A 15,576-nucleotide genomic window follows, 5' to 3' on the forward strand; every position below is an offset into this window, starting at 1 on the left:
ACTAAATCCCTACCATAGAAATTTGTTTTCAGGGCAGGGGGGTCAACTATTTCTGCAGCTGACTGTACACAAAATAATTAACACACAGAGATAGTTAAAGTATTGGCTGATATGTTTTATTGTGTTTCATAATCGCATGTTGCGTCTAGTCTATCTCATTGATAAAGACAGCGTACTGTACTGATAAGATGTTTATTCGTGTAAGCAAGGTATTAAATTAATGCAAATATTAACACATTGTTGAGCAATGATTAAGATATGAAATCATCTCGTAGAGGACTTTGATCGGCAACAGACATGTGTAACATTATAACATGTATGTATATAGCACGAATGATATTGAAATATTAAGTTTGATTCATATTAGCATGACTCCGCCCTGGCTCTATCAATTAGTATAAACATTTTAGATATTTTTTTTCTAGCTTTGACGTCGTTCATAGTTGCTCCACTACTCTCCTGAAAGCCAGGAAAGGGGGTATTTTGTTGTGCTAAAAAGAGTGCAGAAAGTGATACGTTTCTAGTAGACTGTTTAACTCGGGTGAGGTCTTCCATCCCTTGGGTAACAATCTACTATTACTCGTTAGGTCCCTCGGCTGCATCACACGCTTTTTGATACTAAAATTATTCTTCTTATGGTAAGCAGGGTAACGTTACACAACTGAAAATAAATAAAATTAGGTATTTTTCCGTGATTTAATCCCTTGAAAATATAATCTAGTTTCCGTGTGATTTTTATCATAGCATTTAACGAGTAATTATAACGTATAAAAATTAGGTACAATATGAAAACTAAAATTTTGCATTAGCTTAAGCAAGTCTCGGAAGACCCAAAGGCGGAATACGGCTCGGCCAGCGAACGCACGCTCCTGCGCGTGCAAGGAAAAATTGAAGGCAAGAGGGGTAGGGGAATTAGGAGGATCAACTGGCTTAATAACATTATAAAATGGACGAACGTGAAAAATGCAGCCATATAGGCAAGAATGTCTATGAGCAGGAGAGAGATGGCGAAGATGGTCGCCAACGTCCGTTAGGACATGGCAAATAACGAAAAAAATAACGGTTGAAATCAGTATCGTACATACATTCTCGGAGCTTTCGTTCCGTGGCGTTCGGGTTAAGGATGACACACGCTAGACCGGTCCGTGCCCGGGCCGAGGCATCCGACACGTCATTTTCTATGACGGCTGATCGGTGATCACGTGGTGCTTTCCATAGAAAACGAAGCGCCGGAAGCTCCGGCCCGTCCCCAGCCCGGTAAAGCAGGAGTCATGCCTTACTAAATATCCAGTTCTGTAAATCCAGGGAACAATAAGTTAGTATTGAATACCTGTATCCCCGCTACCTTGTCAATTTATTAGACAAAAGCTTCACATCTTAAACCCCGTTTGATTACAATTGATTCGATACTCAGAACAGTCAGAACCAATGAATATTGTCTGATTGCTTTGACATCTCGCCATTGTTGCAAATTACGATCTTAATTAGAATTGGTGGGGAATTTCTTAATTACTTCGTCCGGGATTTGATTACATTGATTAAATGTATCAAATTAGAGGCATATCTGCTTAGTACCTTGGTTATATGATGTAAAAACACTTGTGTCCAAAACGTCAACGCAACATATTTTGAAGTAACGCATATGTTTGGAGTTTACATGTATTTTTTTTTTTCAATAATAGAATATTATGTTTACTTAGGTAGGTACAGTCACGTCTGAAAATATCGATACGAAAAATGTGCTAAAAATATCTCTACATCACCTTAGTATATGGGCAATAAAGTCGTGTATACATATTTTTAGCACTTTTTTCGTATCGATATTTTCAGACGTGACCGTACATTGTAAAATTATTACTTTCACAGTCATTTGTTGTCTAAATAACTGCGAATACACTCGACTCTGATAATGCTAACTTTGCTCAAATTTGACAGTAAATTTGTATACAATTAAATACATAATACATATTCCTTTACTCCATACCTAGGCCATCGCATGAAAATTTAGCGTGACCCGACTCTCACCAATCTACTGACAGGTTGTTTTTGAACTCGTCGACTGTAATGGTTGAAAGAGATTTAGTATACCAAACTATAATTGCGTACTTTTCATGTATTGGCTCCCACTCAACTATAAGATTCATTTCGATACGCTGTAGTCAAATATAACATTATTTTATACAATCGTGATATAATAGAGAGCTTTTCAGTCGAGTACCGGGTTTGATCATTGATTGATTGGTTGACGACCGGTTTGGCCTAGTGGGTAGTGACCCTGCCTACGAAGCTGATGGTCCCGGGTTCAAATCCTGGTAAGGGCATTTGTTCGTGTGATGAGCATGGATATTTTTTCCTGACTCATGGATGTTTTCTATGTATTTAAGTATTCATAAATATTTATACATTATATATGTCGTTGTCTAAGTTTTCAGAACTTATGTACGAAATATCATTTGATATTTACCACTCGCTTTTCGGTGAAGGAAAACATCTTGAGGAAACCGGACTAATCCTAACAAGGCCTAGTTTACCCTCTGGGTTGGAAGGTCAGATGGCAGTCGCTTTCGTAAAAACTAGTGCCTACGCCAAATCTTGGGATTAGTTGTCAAGCGGACCCCAGGCTCCCATGAGCCGTGGCAAAATGCCGGGACAACGCGAGGAAGAAGAAGAGAAGAGATGTCGTTGTCTAAGTACCTTGAACACAAGCCTTATTGTGCTTACTGTGGGACTTACTCAATTTGTGTAATAATCAAAGGGCGGCCGATGGATGCAATATGGTGACGAAAGCATAAGATGGATAAGACTTATATAAAATATATGCATTTTTTGTTATTATATCAGTAAGTTCCAAATAATGATGAAGTATCACTTTACTCTACTCTTATCTTTTACTCTGGGGTGCTTTAGGACAACAACAACAACATCACTTTACGAATACGCACCTCTTACATCTGTAGATGTAGAGAGGTCATTTCCCCTGTATAAGTGTATAGTGAACTATAAAAGGAATGGACTGAAAATCGAATAAAGAAAAATTATGATTAATTATTTCAAGAATAAAACACTATAACTTTTTTGAAATTATGTTGTCTTTATTTAAATCGATTGTAGTCGTATTCATATTACGTATATCGTTCAACATTATTTTGACGTAATTTGCATCCGTCAGCCGCCCATTAGTAATAATGTCCTATAATACCGTAAAACCACCCAACTATAGTCCAATACTGCAATTATGGTCCACAAGTTCAAAAGGAAAATACGTATCTATACCAATGTTCCTTGTGGTTTACTCATAGTTTTACCTTCCATTTATAAACATACTTTGCCTTAGAACTACAAAAATATAGTAAGATACACACCTGAACGAGAAAAATTGAGTTTATTTGTGGACCATAGTTGGAAGCTTTGGACTATAGTTGGGTGGTTTTACGGTATTTATTTATTATTATTTATTTATTTAATTGTGATCAAGATTTTCAATCAGCTTAACTCAGCATGCTTCGTTGCATAAACACGGTACTCGACTGAAAAGCTCTGCATATATCGCGATTGTATACAACAGTATTATGCACATTTGGCACACAGCAGTGGCAGCATGGTTCCATTTTTATCGCTTCTCACTATGTCCGTCACTTTCGCACTTACATACTTAGAACGTGACAGGCATGGTGACAAATGATATAGAGCCGACCATCTTAGCCCTACTGCTCACACATACTTTTTTATAAATGCAATAAAATCATTGACAAACTACTAGCGAATATGTATGACAAATGACGAGTATTCGCTCTAGCGGGTTTGGCACACATTATGACTGTAGATAATACTTAGTAATAATAATCATTTAAAAACGAAGCTGGGGACGATCACTAATATTACGGTATCGATAACTCATTTAATTTCGGTATAGAAAACTCCTTAGATGCCTGACATTAAATTTTGCCTAGAATCCGATGTGAGGACATGTCCTAAATGGCAGGTGTTGGTCATCCTTTATCAATTATAAATAAAATAATCTAATGGCTATCTAAGCCTATTACATTAAAGTAAATACATAAGTTTGTTTCTGAAAAGGTCAACTAGGTCTAGTCACACATAAATATTAACGCGGCTTAGTTCGAGTCGACAATTATTTACATACAAGTTTATCATTAACACACATTCTAATGTCATTAGGTAAATTACCTTGTTGCTATTTGTTGATTATCAAACCGTGTTATCAATGTTAGGGGGTTCACTCACGGTACTATTAATCGCTTCGATCAATCTGACGAGGATCGTGCACGATCAGTCGCTTCGAAATTGGCAACCATACACGGGGCAATTGGTCGTTACGATCGGTGCGCGATCGAGGGATGCAGCGCCTGCGGCACTTGCGTCAAGAATGAGACACAAATAAAATTGTTTATCGCAAAGAGCTGACGATTCATCGTTGAAATATTCATGATTGCACAGGTTTTTGTTGTGATTTCCGATATCGTCTTCGATTAAGTAAATCGATAACGATATTAACATACACTACCGATCCGTCGTTTTGATCGGTCTGTAACGACGGATTGTAAAGATGAATCGTACCGTGTACAGTTCATTGAAATTAATGGTTAGCAAAAACACTTAATTTGCCTTTAACAGATAGGTAGCATAACGTGGCCTTAACTAGCAATAAATTCCTCTGTGACGTATACTATGGGCGTTCTTAAATTTAACATTGAGGATTTCACATTTTATGCGTTCCACTTACAGAAAGCTGAATTGGCCTGTTACTATGTAATTGATGCTGACCAAATACGCTAACGTACGATTCCTACCGACCGACTGGAGTCGGGCCGCGCTGGAGCGGAACGCATTTTCAATGTGCCTATAGATTATGTATGGCAGAAACGATGGAGTCCGCCCGGAGCCGTCCGCATCCGCGAGGGGCTGACTGGCTTGCGGAAATGCACTTCGACTATGCCCGTTCGGTGGGAATCGTACTTAATTATGACAAACGAACTTGCATTAAGGTAGGCAAAGTGCGATTTATATTTACCAAGAAGTTTTGTTACAGTTTGACCTAGGATGCCAAAACTGGAAGAGAACATTAATCGGGACCATCCACAACTCAGGGCTATTTGTGTCCCTACCACTCACGGGAATAATGTCTGACAGATTCGGAAGGAAAAAAGCTTTAGCCGTCGCATCCCTCATGAATGGAATATTTGGATTCGCCAGATCTTTTTCTGTCAATTATGTTATGTTAGTCGTCTTTGAGTTTTTGGAAGCAGCGCTGGGAGCAGGAGCATATACTACTGCATTTGTTTTAGGTAATTTTAAGGAAAAATTTAGTTAGGATTAATGAAATATTTTTACATATACTCGTATTTTACAATCATCTCTTCATTTTCCGAGCTGTTGTCCTGGCATTTTGACAGCTCATGGGAAGGCGTCCGCTTGGCTACGAATCCCAATAATTACGGCGAAACCAAGTCTTATTGAAATTATTCCGGTGTATACACATTGTTTTCCTTCACCGAACAGACTGGTAGCTATCAAATAATATTTCGTGTTTAAGTTTAAAAAAAATCATTGCTACGAGCCACAGTTTGAACCAGCGACCTCCGAATTGAAATTCGCACGCCCTTACGCCACTATGCTACCAACATTTTGTTATTGTTGTACTGTTATTGCTATTTACAACACAAATTAATAATTATTGTTCTTATTCATTACTTACTAATATTGATGAAATAATGTCCTTAATACTGACTCTAGAATAAGCATTAGAGGCTGTTATTACTTCGTGTGTATATATAATCATTAAATTATTTTCTGTTTCAGCAATGGAGCTAGTAGGACCTAAAGGCCGAGTATTTGGCAACACTTTAATTAACTTCATATTTACATTAGGCTTGATGTCTCTATCTGGCCTGTCGTGGTGTCTCCAAGACTGGAGACAGCTTCTAAGAATCATGTACGCCCCAGCCATGTTGGTTCTGTCATATATCTATTTGCTGAATGAAAGTGTGCGATGGTTGCTGAGCAAAGGACGTAATGAGGAAGCTGTAGAAATCCTCAGAAAAGCTGCCAAAATGAACAATGTAGATATCTCCGAAGAACTCAATCCAATATTCGAAATGAAAGTACCTGAAGATATTAAAAAAGTAGACGGAGAAAACGATGGAAAGTCTACTTTTGCAAAAGTGCTCAAATCTAGGATTATAAGGACAAGAGTGATCGTGTGTTCATTTTTGTGGATGACCTGTACTTTTGTGTATTACGGACTTTCTATCAATTCAGTGGGGTTAGGGGGTAACAAGTATGTGAACTTTATGTTGGTTGGGTTTGTGGAGATCCCAGCGAATTTTGCGTGTTTATTAGTATTGGACAGGTTTGGGAGGAAGAAGATTTTGATAATAATGTACATTTTGAGTGCGTGCCTTTGCATCGGTCTATCATTTATTCCAAAAGGTGAGTTTATTTAGCTTTTGTAAACTCAACTGAGTTTAAATAGGTTTTATGATTGCTGACTAGGTATTCATTACATTTGATCTTGATAATATTTGCGCAGTACAATAGGTAATCAAAAGTAACATTCGGGTTGATCAAGCATGATGATTAGATATATAGAGATTGTGAAAAACAAATTGATAGTAAAATTAAAATTCAATCAAATGTTTTCTACCAATTCAATAGTAAGTGGTCCAAAGTATTAATCGAACCTCAAAAGGACATTTAGTTGGCAACTTCAACTGCATTACTGTTATATCATTACTTCTATGGCGTTGATGCTCGTACTGTCACTGTCAATTTCCTTGATAAAATGATTGACGGATTTTGTCTTCCGGTTAGAGCGCCATCTTCATAGTCACGCCTCGTGATTAATTACTTTGTTTTTTGCTCATTAATATTGTTTAAAGTGTAATATCGATAGCTTACAGTAAACTAATGTGGTAGTGTGCAGTGAACGGAGAAATTAATCTTGAAATGCGTGTAATTTTGGAGTCAACAGCCTGTAGTCCACATACTACTTGTAAAGTCCAGCTATCGCTTTACAAGAGTTAATAAAATCACCGTAAACTGTCTTGTACTAGGCGTACAAATCTAGTCGTATTTAAAGCTCCTAATTCCTTGATACTGGCGAAAAAGTCCCATTGGACTGAAGCCATGATTTTGAAAGAATGAACGAATGAGTTACGGATTGAACGCTCTAATCGCGGCAGTAATGCGATGAACATCACTCATTCAACTAAACGGTTATTTTATGCTGGAACGCGGATCCACGTAAAAGGAAACTATTAAAAATAAAATAGTCGGGGCACACCAGAGGTTAATACCGATAGTTCTTTATTCAAACATCCATAGTTGGTGTCGCCATATCTCGTCTATTCCAAAACAGTTTCCTTTGACTTAGAATTTTCCCCTCTGTTTACACTGCGATCCCTGTGTGCTCAAGAGCCTGAATTAATGGAATATTCAAGTTAAGCCGATTTCGGTACCACGGCTGTTTAGATGTGGCTCGGACGAGAAATAGATAACACATAAATAATTTAAGTGGCTTTTCAAACTTGGTATATAGAAGTAAAGCTTGTTTAATAAACATTGGATGAATAAATGAATGAAGGGGCTTGGGGATCGAGTTTATTGGAGATTCGATGGTATTGAGTGGAGAGTTGTGAGGAATGCGTTCACGTGCAATATCTTGTATCGGAAATCAGAAGCATAAGATATATAAATAAATATTATATGACATTCTTACACAGATTGACTTAGTCCCACGCTAAGCTCAAGAAGGCTTGTGTTGTGGGTACCCAGACATATATATCGTATACAAATACTTAACTACATATAAAACACCCATTACTTAAGAACAAATATCTGTGCTCATCATACAAACCCAGATTCAAACCCAGGACCATCAGCTTCATAGGCAGGGTCCACTACCCACTACCCACTAGGCCAGATCGGTCGCCAAATAGCACCTTTAATAATAGTTGGCGCTATGACGTAAACTTATCATTTGAATATGAAATGTTTTCTTACTTTTACAAATAAAACACTTACTTACTTACTTACTTTAGTGTTCGCGGTTTTAAAGCACATAATTATTACTACTTATGCTGTTGTTCTTCATTGTACGATTATTTTAACGTTCTCGGAGAAAGATAACCTTAAGCCTGTTGGTACTAAATTAACGTCACTAATCTTTGCATTTTCATAGCATAGCATGACATAGCAAATATCGTAAATCGAAAACATTCTTAATTAAATTTTGTTCACAGACTTAAAACTCCTGTCTCTCATCGTATATCTCTCTGGAAAATTCTCGATCACGGTGGCATACAGCTCCGTGTACATCTACGTGTCCGAGGTGTTCCCGACGAGCGTCCGACAGTCTCTACTGGCGATATGTTCCTCACTGGGTCGTATCGGTTCCACGTTGGCACCACTTACACCCCTTCTAGTAAGTGTCAAGGTCTACTGTACATCTACGTGTCAAGGCTCTCGACGAGCGTCCAACAACTGGGTCGTGTCGGTTCTACGTTGGCTCCGTTTACACCTCTGCTAGTAAGTGACAAGGCCTATTGTACATCTACATGTCAAAGTTCTCGACGAGTGTCCAACAATCTCTACTAGCGATATGTTCCTCGCTGGGCCGTGTCGGTTCCGCGTTGGCTCCACTCACATCTCTGCTAGCAAGTGTCAGAGTTCTTGACGAGCGTCTGACAGTGTCTACTAGCGATATGTTCCTCGCTGGGTCATGTAGGTTCCACGTTGGCTCCAGTCACACGTCACACTCTCCTGGTAAGTGTCAAGACCTACTGTAACTGTGCATCTCCGTGTCAGAGTTCTCGATGAGCGTCCGGAAGTCTCTACTGGGCATATGTTCCTCGCTGGGCCGTGTCGGTTCTAAGTTGGCTCCACTCACACCTCTGCAGGTACGATTGGTATCAAGATCTACTGGTCCGTATATGTGTACGAAATGTATAGTCTCCGTCAAATGAGAGACAGTCATCGTCTTAGCGGTAAGCGATTCGACTGATGATCTTTACAGAAAATATTTCTGTGTTGATAATGTCAGTCTATTACTAAATAAACGTAAGGAACTCTTTGGGTCACCGGACCCGCATAGTAAATATTTAGTCTACTTATCTGCATCAAAATAAATCAACACAGCCGCAGGCATTAGCTTATCAGGTAATGCTGTTGTTTACCACCGCTACCATATAAAAGTGTGTCTTAAAACCCATTCAGCGCTAATCGCGACACGTATATTTTTGCCTCTATGAAGCATTTCCGCTACATACCGGGAAATCCATGTTATTGACTTCGACCGTATCTCAGCGATGAATGTATTAACTAATTCCATTTTCCAGGCCCTGTACTACGACAACCTGCCATCCATCTTCTTCGGCAGTCTTGCGCTGACAGCCAGCGCCATGGTTCTCATTCTGCCGGAAACCCTCAACGTGCCGCTACCAGACACCATTGAGGAGGCCGAACGGCTGGCGAGGCCGAAAACTGTCAGTGGGCAGTAAATGATTTGCTACACTGTGAAAATGGCTGTGCTGGGATACAGTGTTTTATGATTAGTATAGTAGGGCATAATAATAATAATAAAACATTACCATAGCCTCTTAATGCCTAGTCGTACAAACGTAAAATACAAAATTTTCTACTGAAGTTTTAACCTATAATAATGTAGGGGTAGAGTTGTTTTTTTTTTTTAACTGAACCGAAACTTCATTCGCATTCGGATATCCCTATAAAACGCGCATAGGGTTGTCTCGCTCAAACATATCGAAGCGACGTGCGAATTAGATTAAGTGTGCCATGCGCCTTTAAATTTCATACTGTAACTAATTCTTTCAACTAATTATTTTCAGACGTGGCTGTACCCAGACTGATATGAGTGATATTGATATGTTATATACAGGGCCCGTACATGTCATGCCATTGACGGAAAAATTACGTCTCACTACATAAAGTATGATTCCAATTAATATATTCGTAATAATTAATCATTTGCCAACCTCTTCAGTTAACTGATATAGATACTAACAACATAGGAATACCTATCTAATGACCAAATTCTCAACTTTGTTGGTTTTTGGACTATTTTGACGCATAGTCCGTCATTGTAATTTTACATGTAAAATATGTTGATATTGAAGGAATAAATAATATTTACTTACCTACCTACCTAATCACCCACCTACCTACCTACGTATCTACTGGACTATAGTTGGGTTGGTTTTTTTTATGGTATTTTTAAGGATTCTTATTTAAAAAATCAGAATTAGGTAAGACGTCGAAGGCCGCAAAAATATCTGACACGATCTTATTTATAGAGCCATAAGAACGTCACATATTTTTGCGGCCTTCGAAGAGTAACATATTATTGCAGGTGACTATACCAATATTATTGAACGCTTTGATTATCATTGTTGACATTATAATTGTAATTGACAAATTATAAATTAATAATTATTGACGTTCATAATTTTTTTTCATAATTAGACATAATTTCATAATTAGGTTAAATACATATTGATTAACGTAGAATAATGTATGCTTTAATTCATTGTTATGAAATATTCTAATCTTAAAATTATAATAAACGACCGGGTGCCAAATACTGCTTAATTTTATTGTAAAGTGATTTAAAACATGTAATTGTGTATAATAATAAATAATAAATAAATAAATATCATAGGACATTATTACACAAATTGACTAAGTCCCACAGTAAGCTCAATAAGGCTTGTGTTGAGGGTACTTAGACAACGATATATATAATATATAAATATTTATAAATACTTAAATACATAGAAAACACCCATGACTCAGGAACAAATAATATCCATGCTCATCACACGAATGAATGCCCTTGGCAGGGTCACTACCCACTAGGCCAAACCGATCGGTCGTCAAACACGTGTATTATGAATGTAACTGAAATTCTTTTCAGGTCTTTGTTAAAAAAAATTATAATATACCTAATCATAACATTGTTGTTATATCGATGGCAAAAAGTGGAACTGCTGTAACAGCCAAAATGCAAACTTTACACCAGAGCCAAAAAAAAAATCGATTTTGAGAAAAAAAATCATAACTTCTGTATTTATGAACGAAAATACTTATCATTCGGATATAACATATAACTTATTCATTTCTATCAACTGCCATATTCAAAGTTTGGCATAAATGGATAGTTTACGATTTAGTGGCTGTTACGCCATCGCCAATGGAACTTTTTTTTTCGTTACGCCGTAAAAAAACGTGACCACGTTTGAGCCTCGATGAAAGAGGTATCTAACAAAACGTAAGGTTAGAGGACTGGAACATACGAAAAGCTGTGTCGAGAGATGTTACCGTAGACGATTATATGTACTATACCGATACAACAGCAAATAATTGATTATACTTTAAAAAATAGTTTATTTATTCACTATTAATATTTAAAACAAGGTTTAACACAATAAGCCACTATTGAAAACCTCAAGGGTTTATGCAATAGATGGTGAGATCGCGCGATCCGATCCTCGTTTGCTTAATACTATTATTACATACTTAGTCATATTTTCCTGTCGAAGCTGTTATTGTATCTATCGTTAAAATATCGACCTTATGTATGAGACAGTAGAATCAAAAAAGAGGAGGTTATGGCTCTAAAAAATCTTCAATTCAACCCTCATCGCCAATCTATACTCTTAAAAATCCTGTAAAGTAAAAAATACAAAAATGTGATGTTATCTATGAAAAGGGACCTTATTGTCGATGGCGCTTCCGCCGTCATAAACGATGCTCCGATATAAATACAACGCTGCGCGACGCAGTACGGCGTAAGCGCCATCGACAATAAGGTCCCTTTTCATAGATAATGCCACAAATATGATGATGAAACGATGAGGATGGTCTTTTTTGAGACCGCTGCCTGCCTATAAAGAGTTAAATACCTAGGCAAATACATAATACACAGTTAGTAGTCCTGCACATACCGCTATTAATTTGCAAAATATAAGGGTTTTTGTCACTGACCCGTATTATTTGCCCGCGAGTGTACTAGTTCTAGTGAGGAAAGTAATACTACGTAAAAAAATAATAATTATTGCAGCGTCCTGTCAGCTTTTTAAGAGGAAAGTATACCACCGTGATCGTCCATACTACTTTATTGACATAATGAAAAACTAGGTTTATAGGTTTTCCTTTTTAGGGTTCCGTAGTCAACTAGGAACCCTTATAGTTTCGCCATGTCCGTCTGTCTGTCTGTCTGTCTGTCTGTCCGAGGCTTTGCTCCGTGGTCGTTAGTGCTAGAAAGCTGAAATTTGGCATGGATATATAAATCAATAAAGCCGACAAAGTCGTACAATAAAATCTAAAAATTTAATTTTTTTTAGGGTACCTCCCCTACACGTAAAGTGGGGGTGAAATTTTTTTTTCGCTTCAACCCTAGAGTGTGGGGTATCGTTGGAAAGGTCTTTCAAAACTAATAGGGGTTTTCAGGAAACATTTTTTGATAAAGTGAATATATTCGGAGATAATCGCTCCGAAAGAAAAAAAAATGTGTCCCCCCCCTCTAACTTTTGAACCATAGGTCCAAAAAATATGAAAAAAATCGTGGAAGTAGAGCTTAAGAAAGACATTAAATGAAAACTATAGCGGACATGATCAGTTTAGCTGTTTTTGAGTTATCGCAAAAAGTTTTCCCTTCATAGTAAAAAGACGTACTATCGACGTTAATAATCTTTAATCTACTATACTTTAAGCTCCAGTTTAGCTTATTGTGACGGAAGAGTAACTACGGAACCCTACACTGAGCGTGGCCCGACATGCTCTTGGCCGGTTATTTATTCAAAATTTGCAATATTTTTTTAAAACAAAAAGCGATACCTATAAACCTAGAATATACTATGCTGAAGTCATCGACATCAAAATCAAAGTGATTTGTGATTTAGTTCGAGGAAAACGTTTTCTCCCGAAATGGAACTAGGATCGCAAAGCTATTCTTTCCTCTTAACAGTTATAAATTACAGACATCAATTTCTTCATAGGTTTAGAACCCTGGTATTTAAAAAAGACACAGCCAATGTGGTAGCAATTATCACTACACTTTATAAAACAAAGTCCCCCGCCGCGTCTTTCTGCTTGTATGTTCGCGATAAACTCAAAAACTACTGAACGAAATTATGCTGTTTTCACCTATCAATAAAGTTAGAGAAAGGTTTAGATGTATAATTTTGTTAACCCGGGGCGGGTCACTAGTATTATATTATAAACCATGAGGTTTATCTACAAATAAAGAATAAAATATTTATCGTAATCACAAAAATAAATAACGTTTTCTGCTGGTCTCCCCACGCGGACCAAATCATTCTCTCTTTTACGCATAAGATACCATCTTGACTCGAGCTAGAACCGAAATAAAAAAGGTTTTCTCAAATTTAGCAGCATTTTTTCACACTTCAATAACTATGAGATCCCTGATAATAAGATAACAGGAATCTAATTACTTAATTATTCTTCTAATTTCCTTTACGTACAAAATTAAAGCAAACATCCATCTCAAAGGAATTGCTAATCGATTTTTTGCAGGCGTCTTAAATTTTCTCTTTGAACTAGTGCGAAGACTGCTGAGGCAAACGCTATGAACTAATTGCTGGACAAACTTTGAAAATGAAAAAAAGGCCAAGTTGCTGGCACAATTTGCCTTCAAATCACGGCAATTACTTAACTACAGCTTTATTTTGCTGAAATTGGGTTGAAAGACAAGATAGAGCAATAAAATGTTAAATCCTAAACGTTAAAGCAATTAAGCACTTCACACGTCACAGTCAAGAGAGTCAGTCAATTGATTTGGGCATGTTTAGGGAAGCAGTCATAAAAGGATATAGGTAAAACCTATATGCGTTGGTAAAGAAAAGTTGCCTGTCAAAATAGAACCCATTTTTAAGGCCCCCATTACCAAGGGACCTAGCCAATCGTTCGGCAAGAAACGAAACGAAACGCAGCGCTATTTTTCTCTATTGCACTAATCGTATGCTGCCTGCTATAGGGAGCGTGCATGAACTGTAGGAGGCAGCACAGGAGCCATCAGATTTTTGCCGGGAAGCGTAAATGTGATGTTTGTTGTTCCGATGTAGCCCACAAGATGGCAGAACCTACTATGCACAAGAAAACACGTGACGTGTAAATGTACATGCTTATGGTTCTGATTCAGGCCACAAGATGGCAGACCCTCCAACGCGCACGGTCCCTATAGGGCCACTTAGGAACTAACATTTTCAAAGGATAATAATTTATATTTTTTTATTAATATCTAATCTCCAATAATCACGTTTCGTTTCGGTGTATTTTGGCGCCACCTATTTAATGTTTTTTGATGTACACTTTTCATACATAGAGATTTTGCTCCTTGTTCTACACTCCATCCATACCCCTGTGCTTTGCGTATCTATCAATCTCCCTAAGATGATGTTTCGAGCCTGAGTCGATGTCATTGGAATGTTGTGTTGCAGAAATTATTTTAAACCAAGCCAACCAAAAAGTGGATCCAATTTAACGTAGGTAGTATCGGATATAAATGAACTATTATAGATATTAAAAGATACTTCATTCTAGCCCTATAGTTAGTTAATACTTAAATAAATAGATATAATAGGACATCATAACACAAATTGACTAAGTTACCAATATTATAAATGCGAAAGTTTCTGTCTCTCTCTCTTCGTTTTAGCCGCAATACTCTTCCCTAAACCAAACCTGTGAATCGATTTAGATGAAATTGAATATAAAAATACTTTCGAGTGAAAGAGCACACCATAGATTTATCACGAAAATCATCATTCTACGCGGATGAAGTCGCAGACAGATGGTAGAAAGGTTAGATCGTGTCATTCATTACAACGCGAGCATTGACTCGTAGTGCCATGTTATTAAAGGTTAGATTTGATAAATCTGCGCGTCATCGTCGATGATCGAACTAATAGTAAAATAATTTTACAAACTATCCCAAGTGGATTATAAAACAAAGTTGCGTGGTGAATTTATACGAAAAAGTAGCTTAGTTATGCGACCGAAACTGGTTTATATAGCTATATAATTATTAAATTTTCAGCTTCATACAACCAAGTTTTCAACCCGTCCATAGTTAAGCACTAGACCTACTAGTGGCTCTGTGAGCCGTAGAGTTGTAGACCTCACGTATTGCTTAAGATTCAATAAACGCTTCCGCCATTAAAAAATTGAATAGACAAAAAGTTCTTATTCAATCATCGATCCTGCTCACAAAATTTCACAAGTTTTTTTTTTTTTTTTTATTCATAAAACATAGTATTTTACATCATTTACATGTCAAAATTAGGTTGGTACATAAAACAATTTCTTTAAAGAAAATTAGGCACATAAGTTAAATAGGCGTTTAACATTATTATTTAATGTCTGCAAGTATTATTTTCTAAGTATAGGTACAATAAAAATTGGTTGGGAATTGCGACCTGTAGAATTGAACATCCCGACGTACGAAAGCATTTTTGACCAGGATGAAATGGAGACCTACGCTCACGCGTGGTCAATAAACGATCAGAGATCAACGTA

At 37.2% G+C, this 15,576-nt stretch overlaps 1 protein-coding gene across 1 annotated transcript in view; it reads left to right on the top strand.

The window, feature by feature from the left end:
• The window catches only part of LOC133526907 (organic cation transporter protein-like), a 39,400-nt gene extending 29,716 nt beyond the window's left edge, over nucleotides 1-9,684 (top strand). Inside the window, exons 3-6 of the mRNA XM_061863764.1 lie at nucleotides 5,051-5,306; nucleotides 5,821-6,450; nucleotides 8,262-8,443; nucleotides 9,357-9,684. Coding sequence (XP_061719748.1) covers nucleotides 5,051-5,306; nucleotides 5,821-6,450; nucleotides 8,262-8,443; nucleotides 9,357-9,518 — 1,230 coding nt within the window. The 3' untranslated portion in view covers nucleotides 9,519-9,684. The remainder of the gene's footprint in view (nucleotides 1-5,050; nucleotides 5,307-5,820; nucleotides 6,451-8,261; nucleotides 8,444-9,356) is intronic.
• Nucleotides 9,685-15,576: the final 5,892 nt, after the last annotated feature.

Source organism: Cydia pomonella, chromosome 17, assembly GCF_033807575.1.
Source record: "Cydia pomonella isolate Wapato2018A chromosome 17, ilCydPomo1, whole genome shotgun sequence".
Classification (NCBI taxonomy): Eukaryota; Metazoa; Arthropoda; class Insecta; order Lepidoptera; family Tortricidae; genus Cydia; species Cydia pomonella.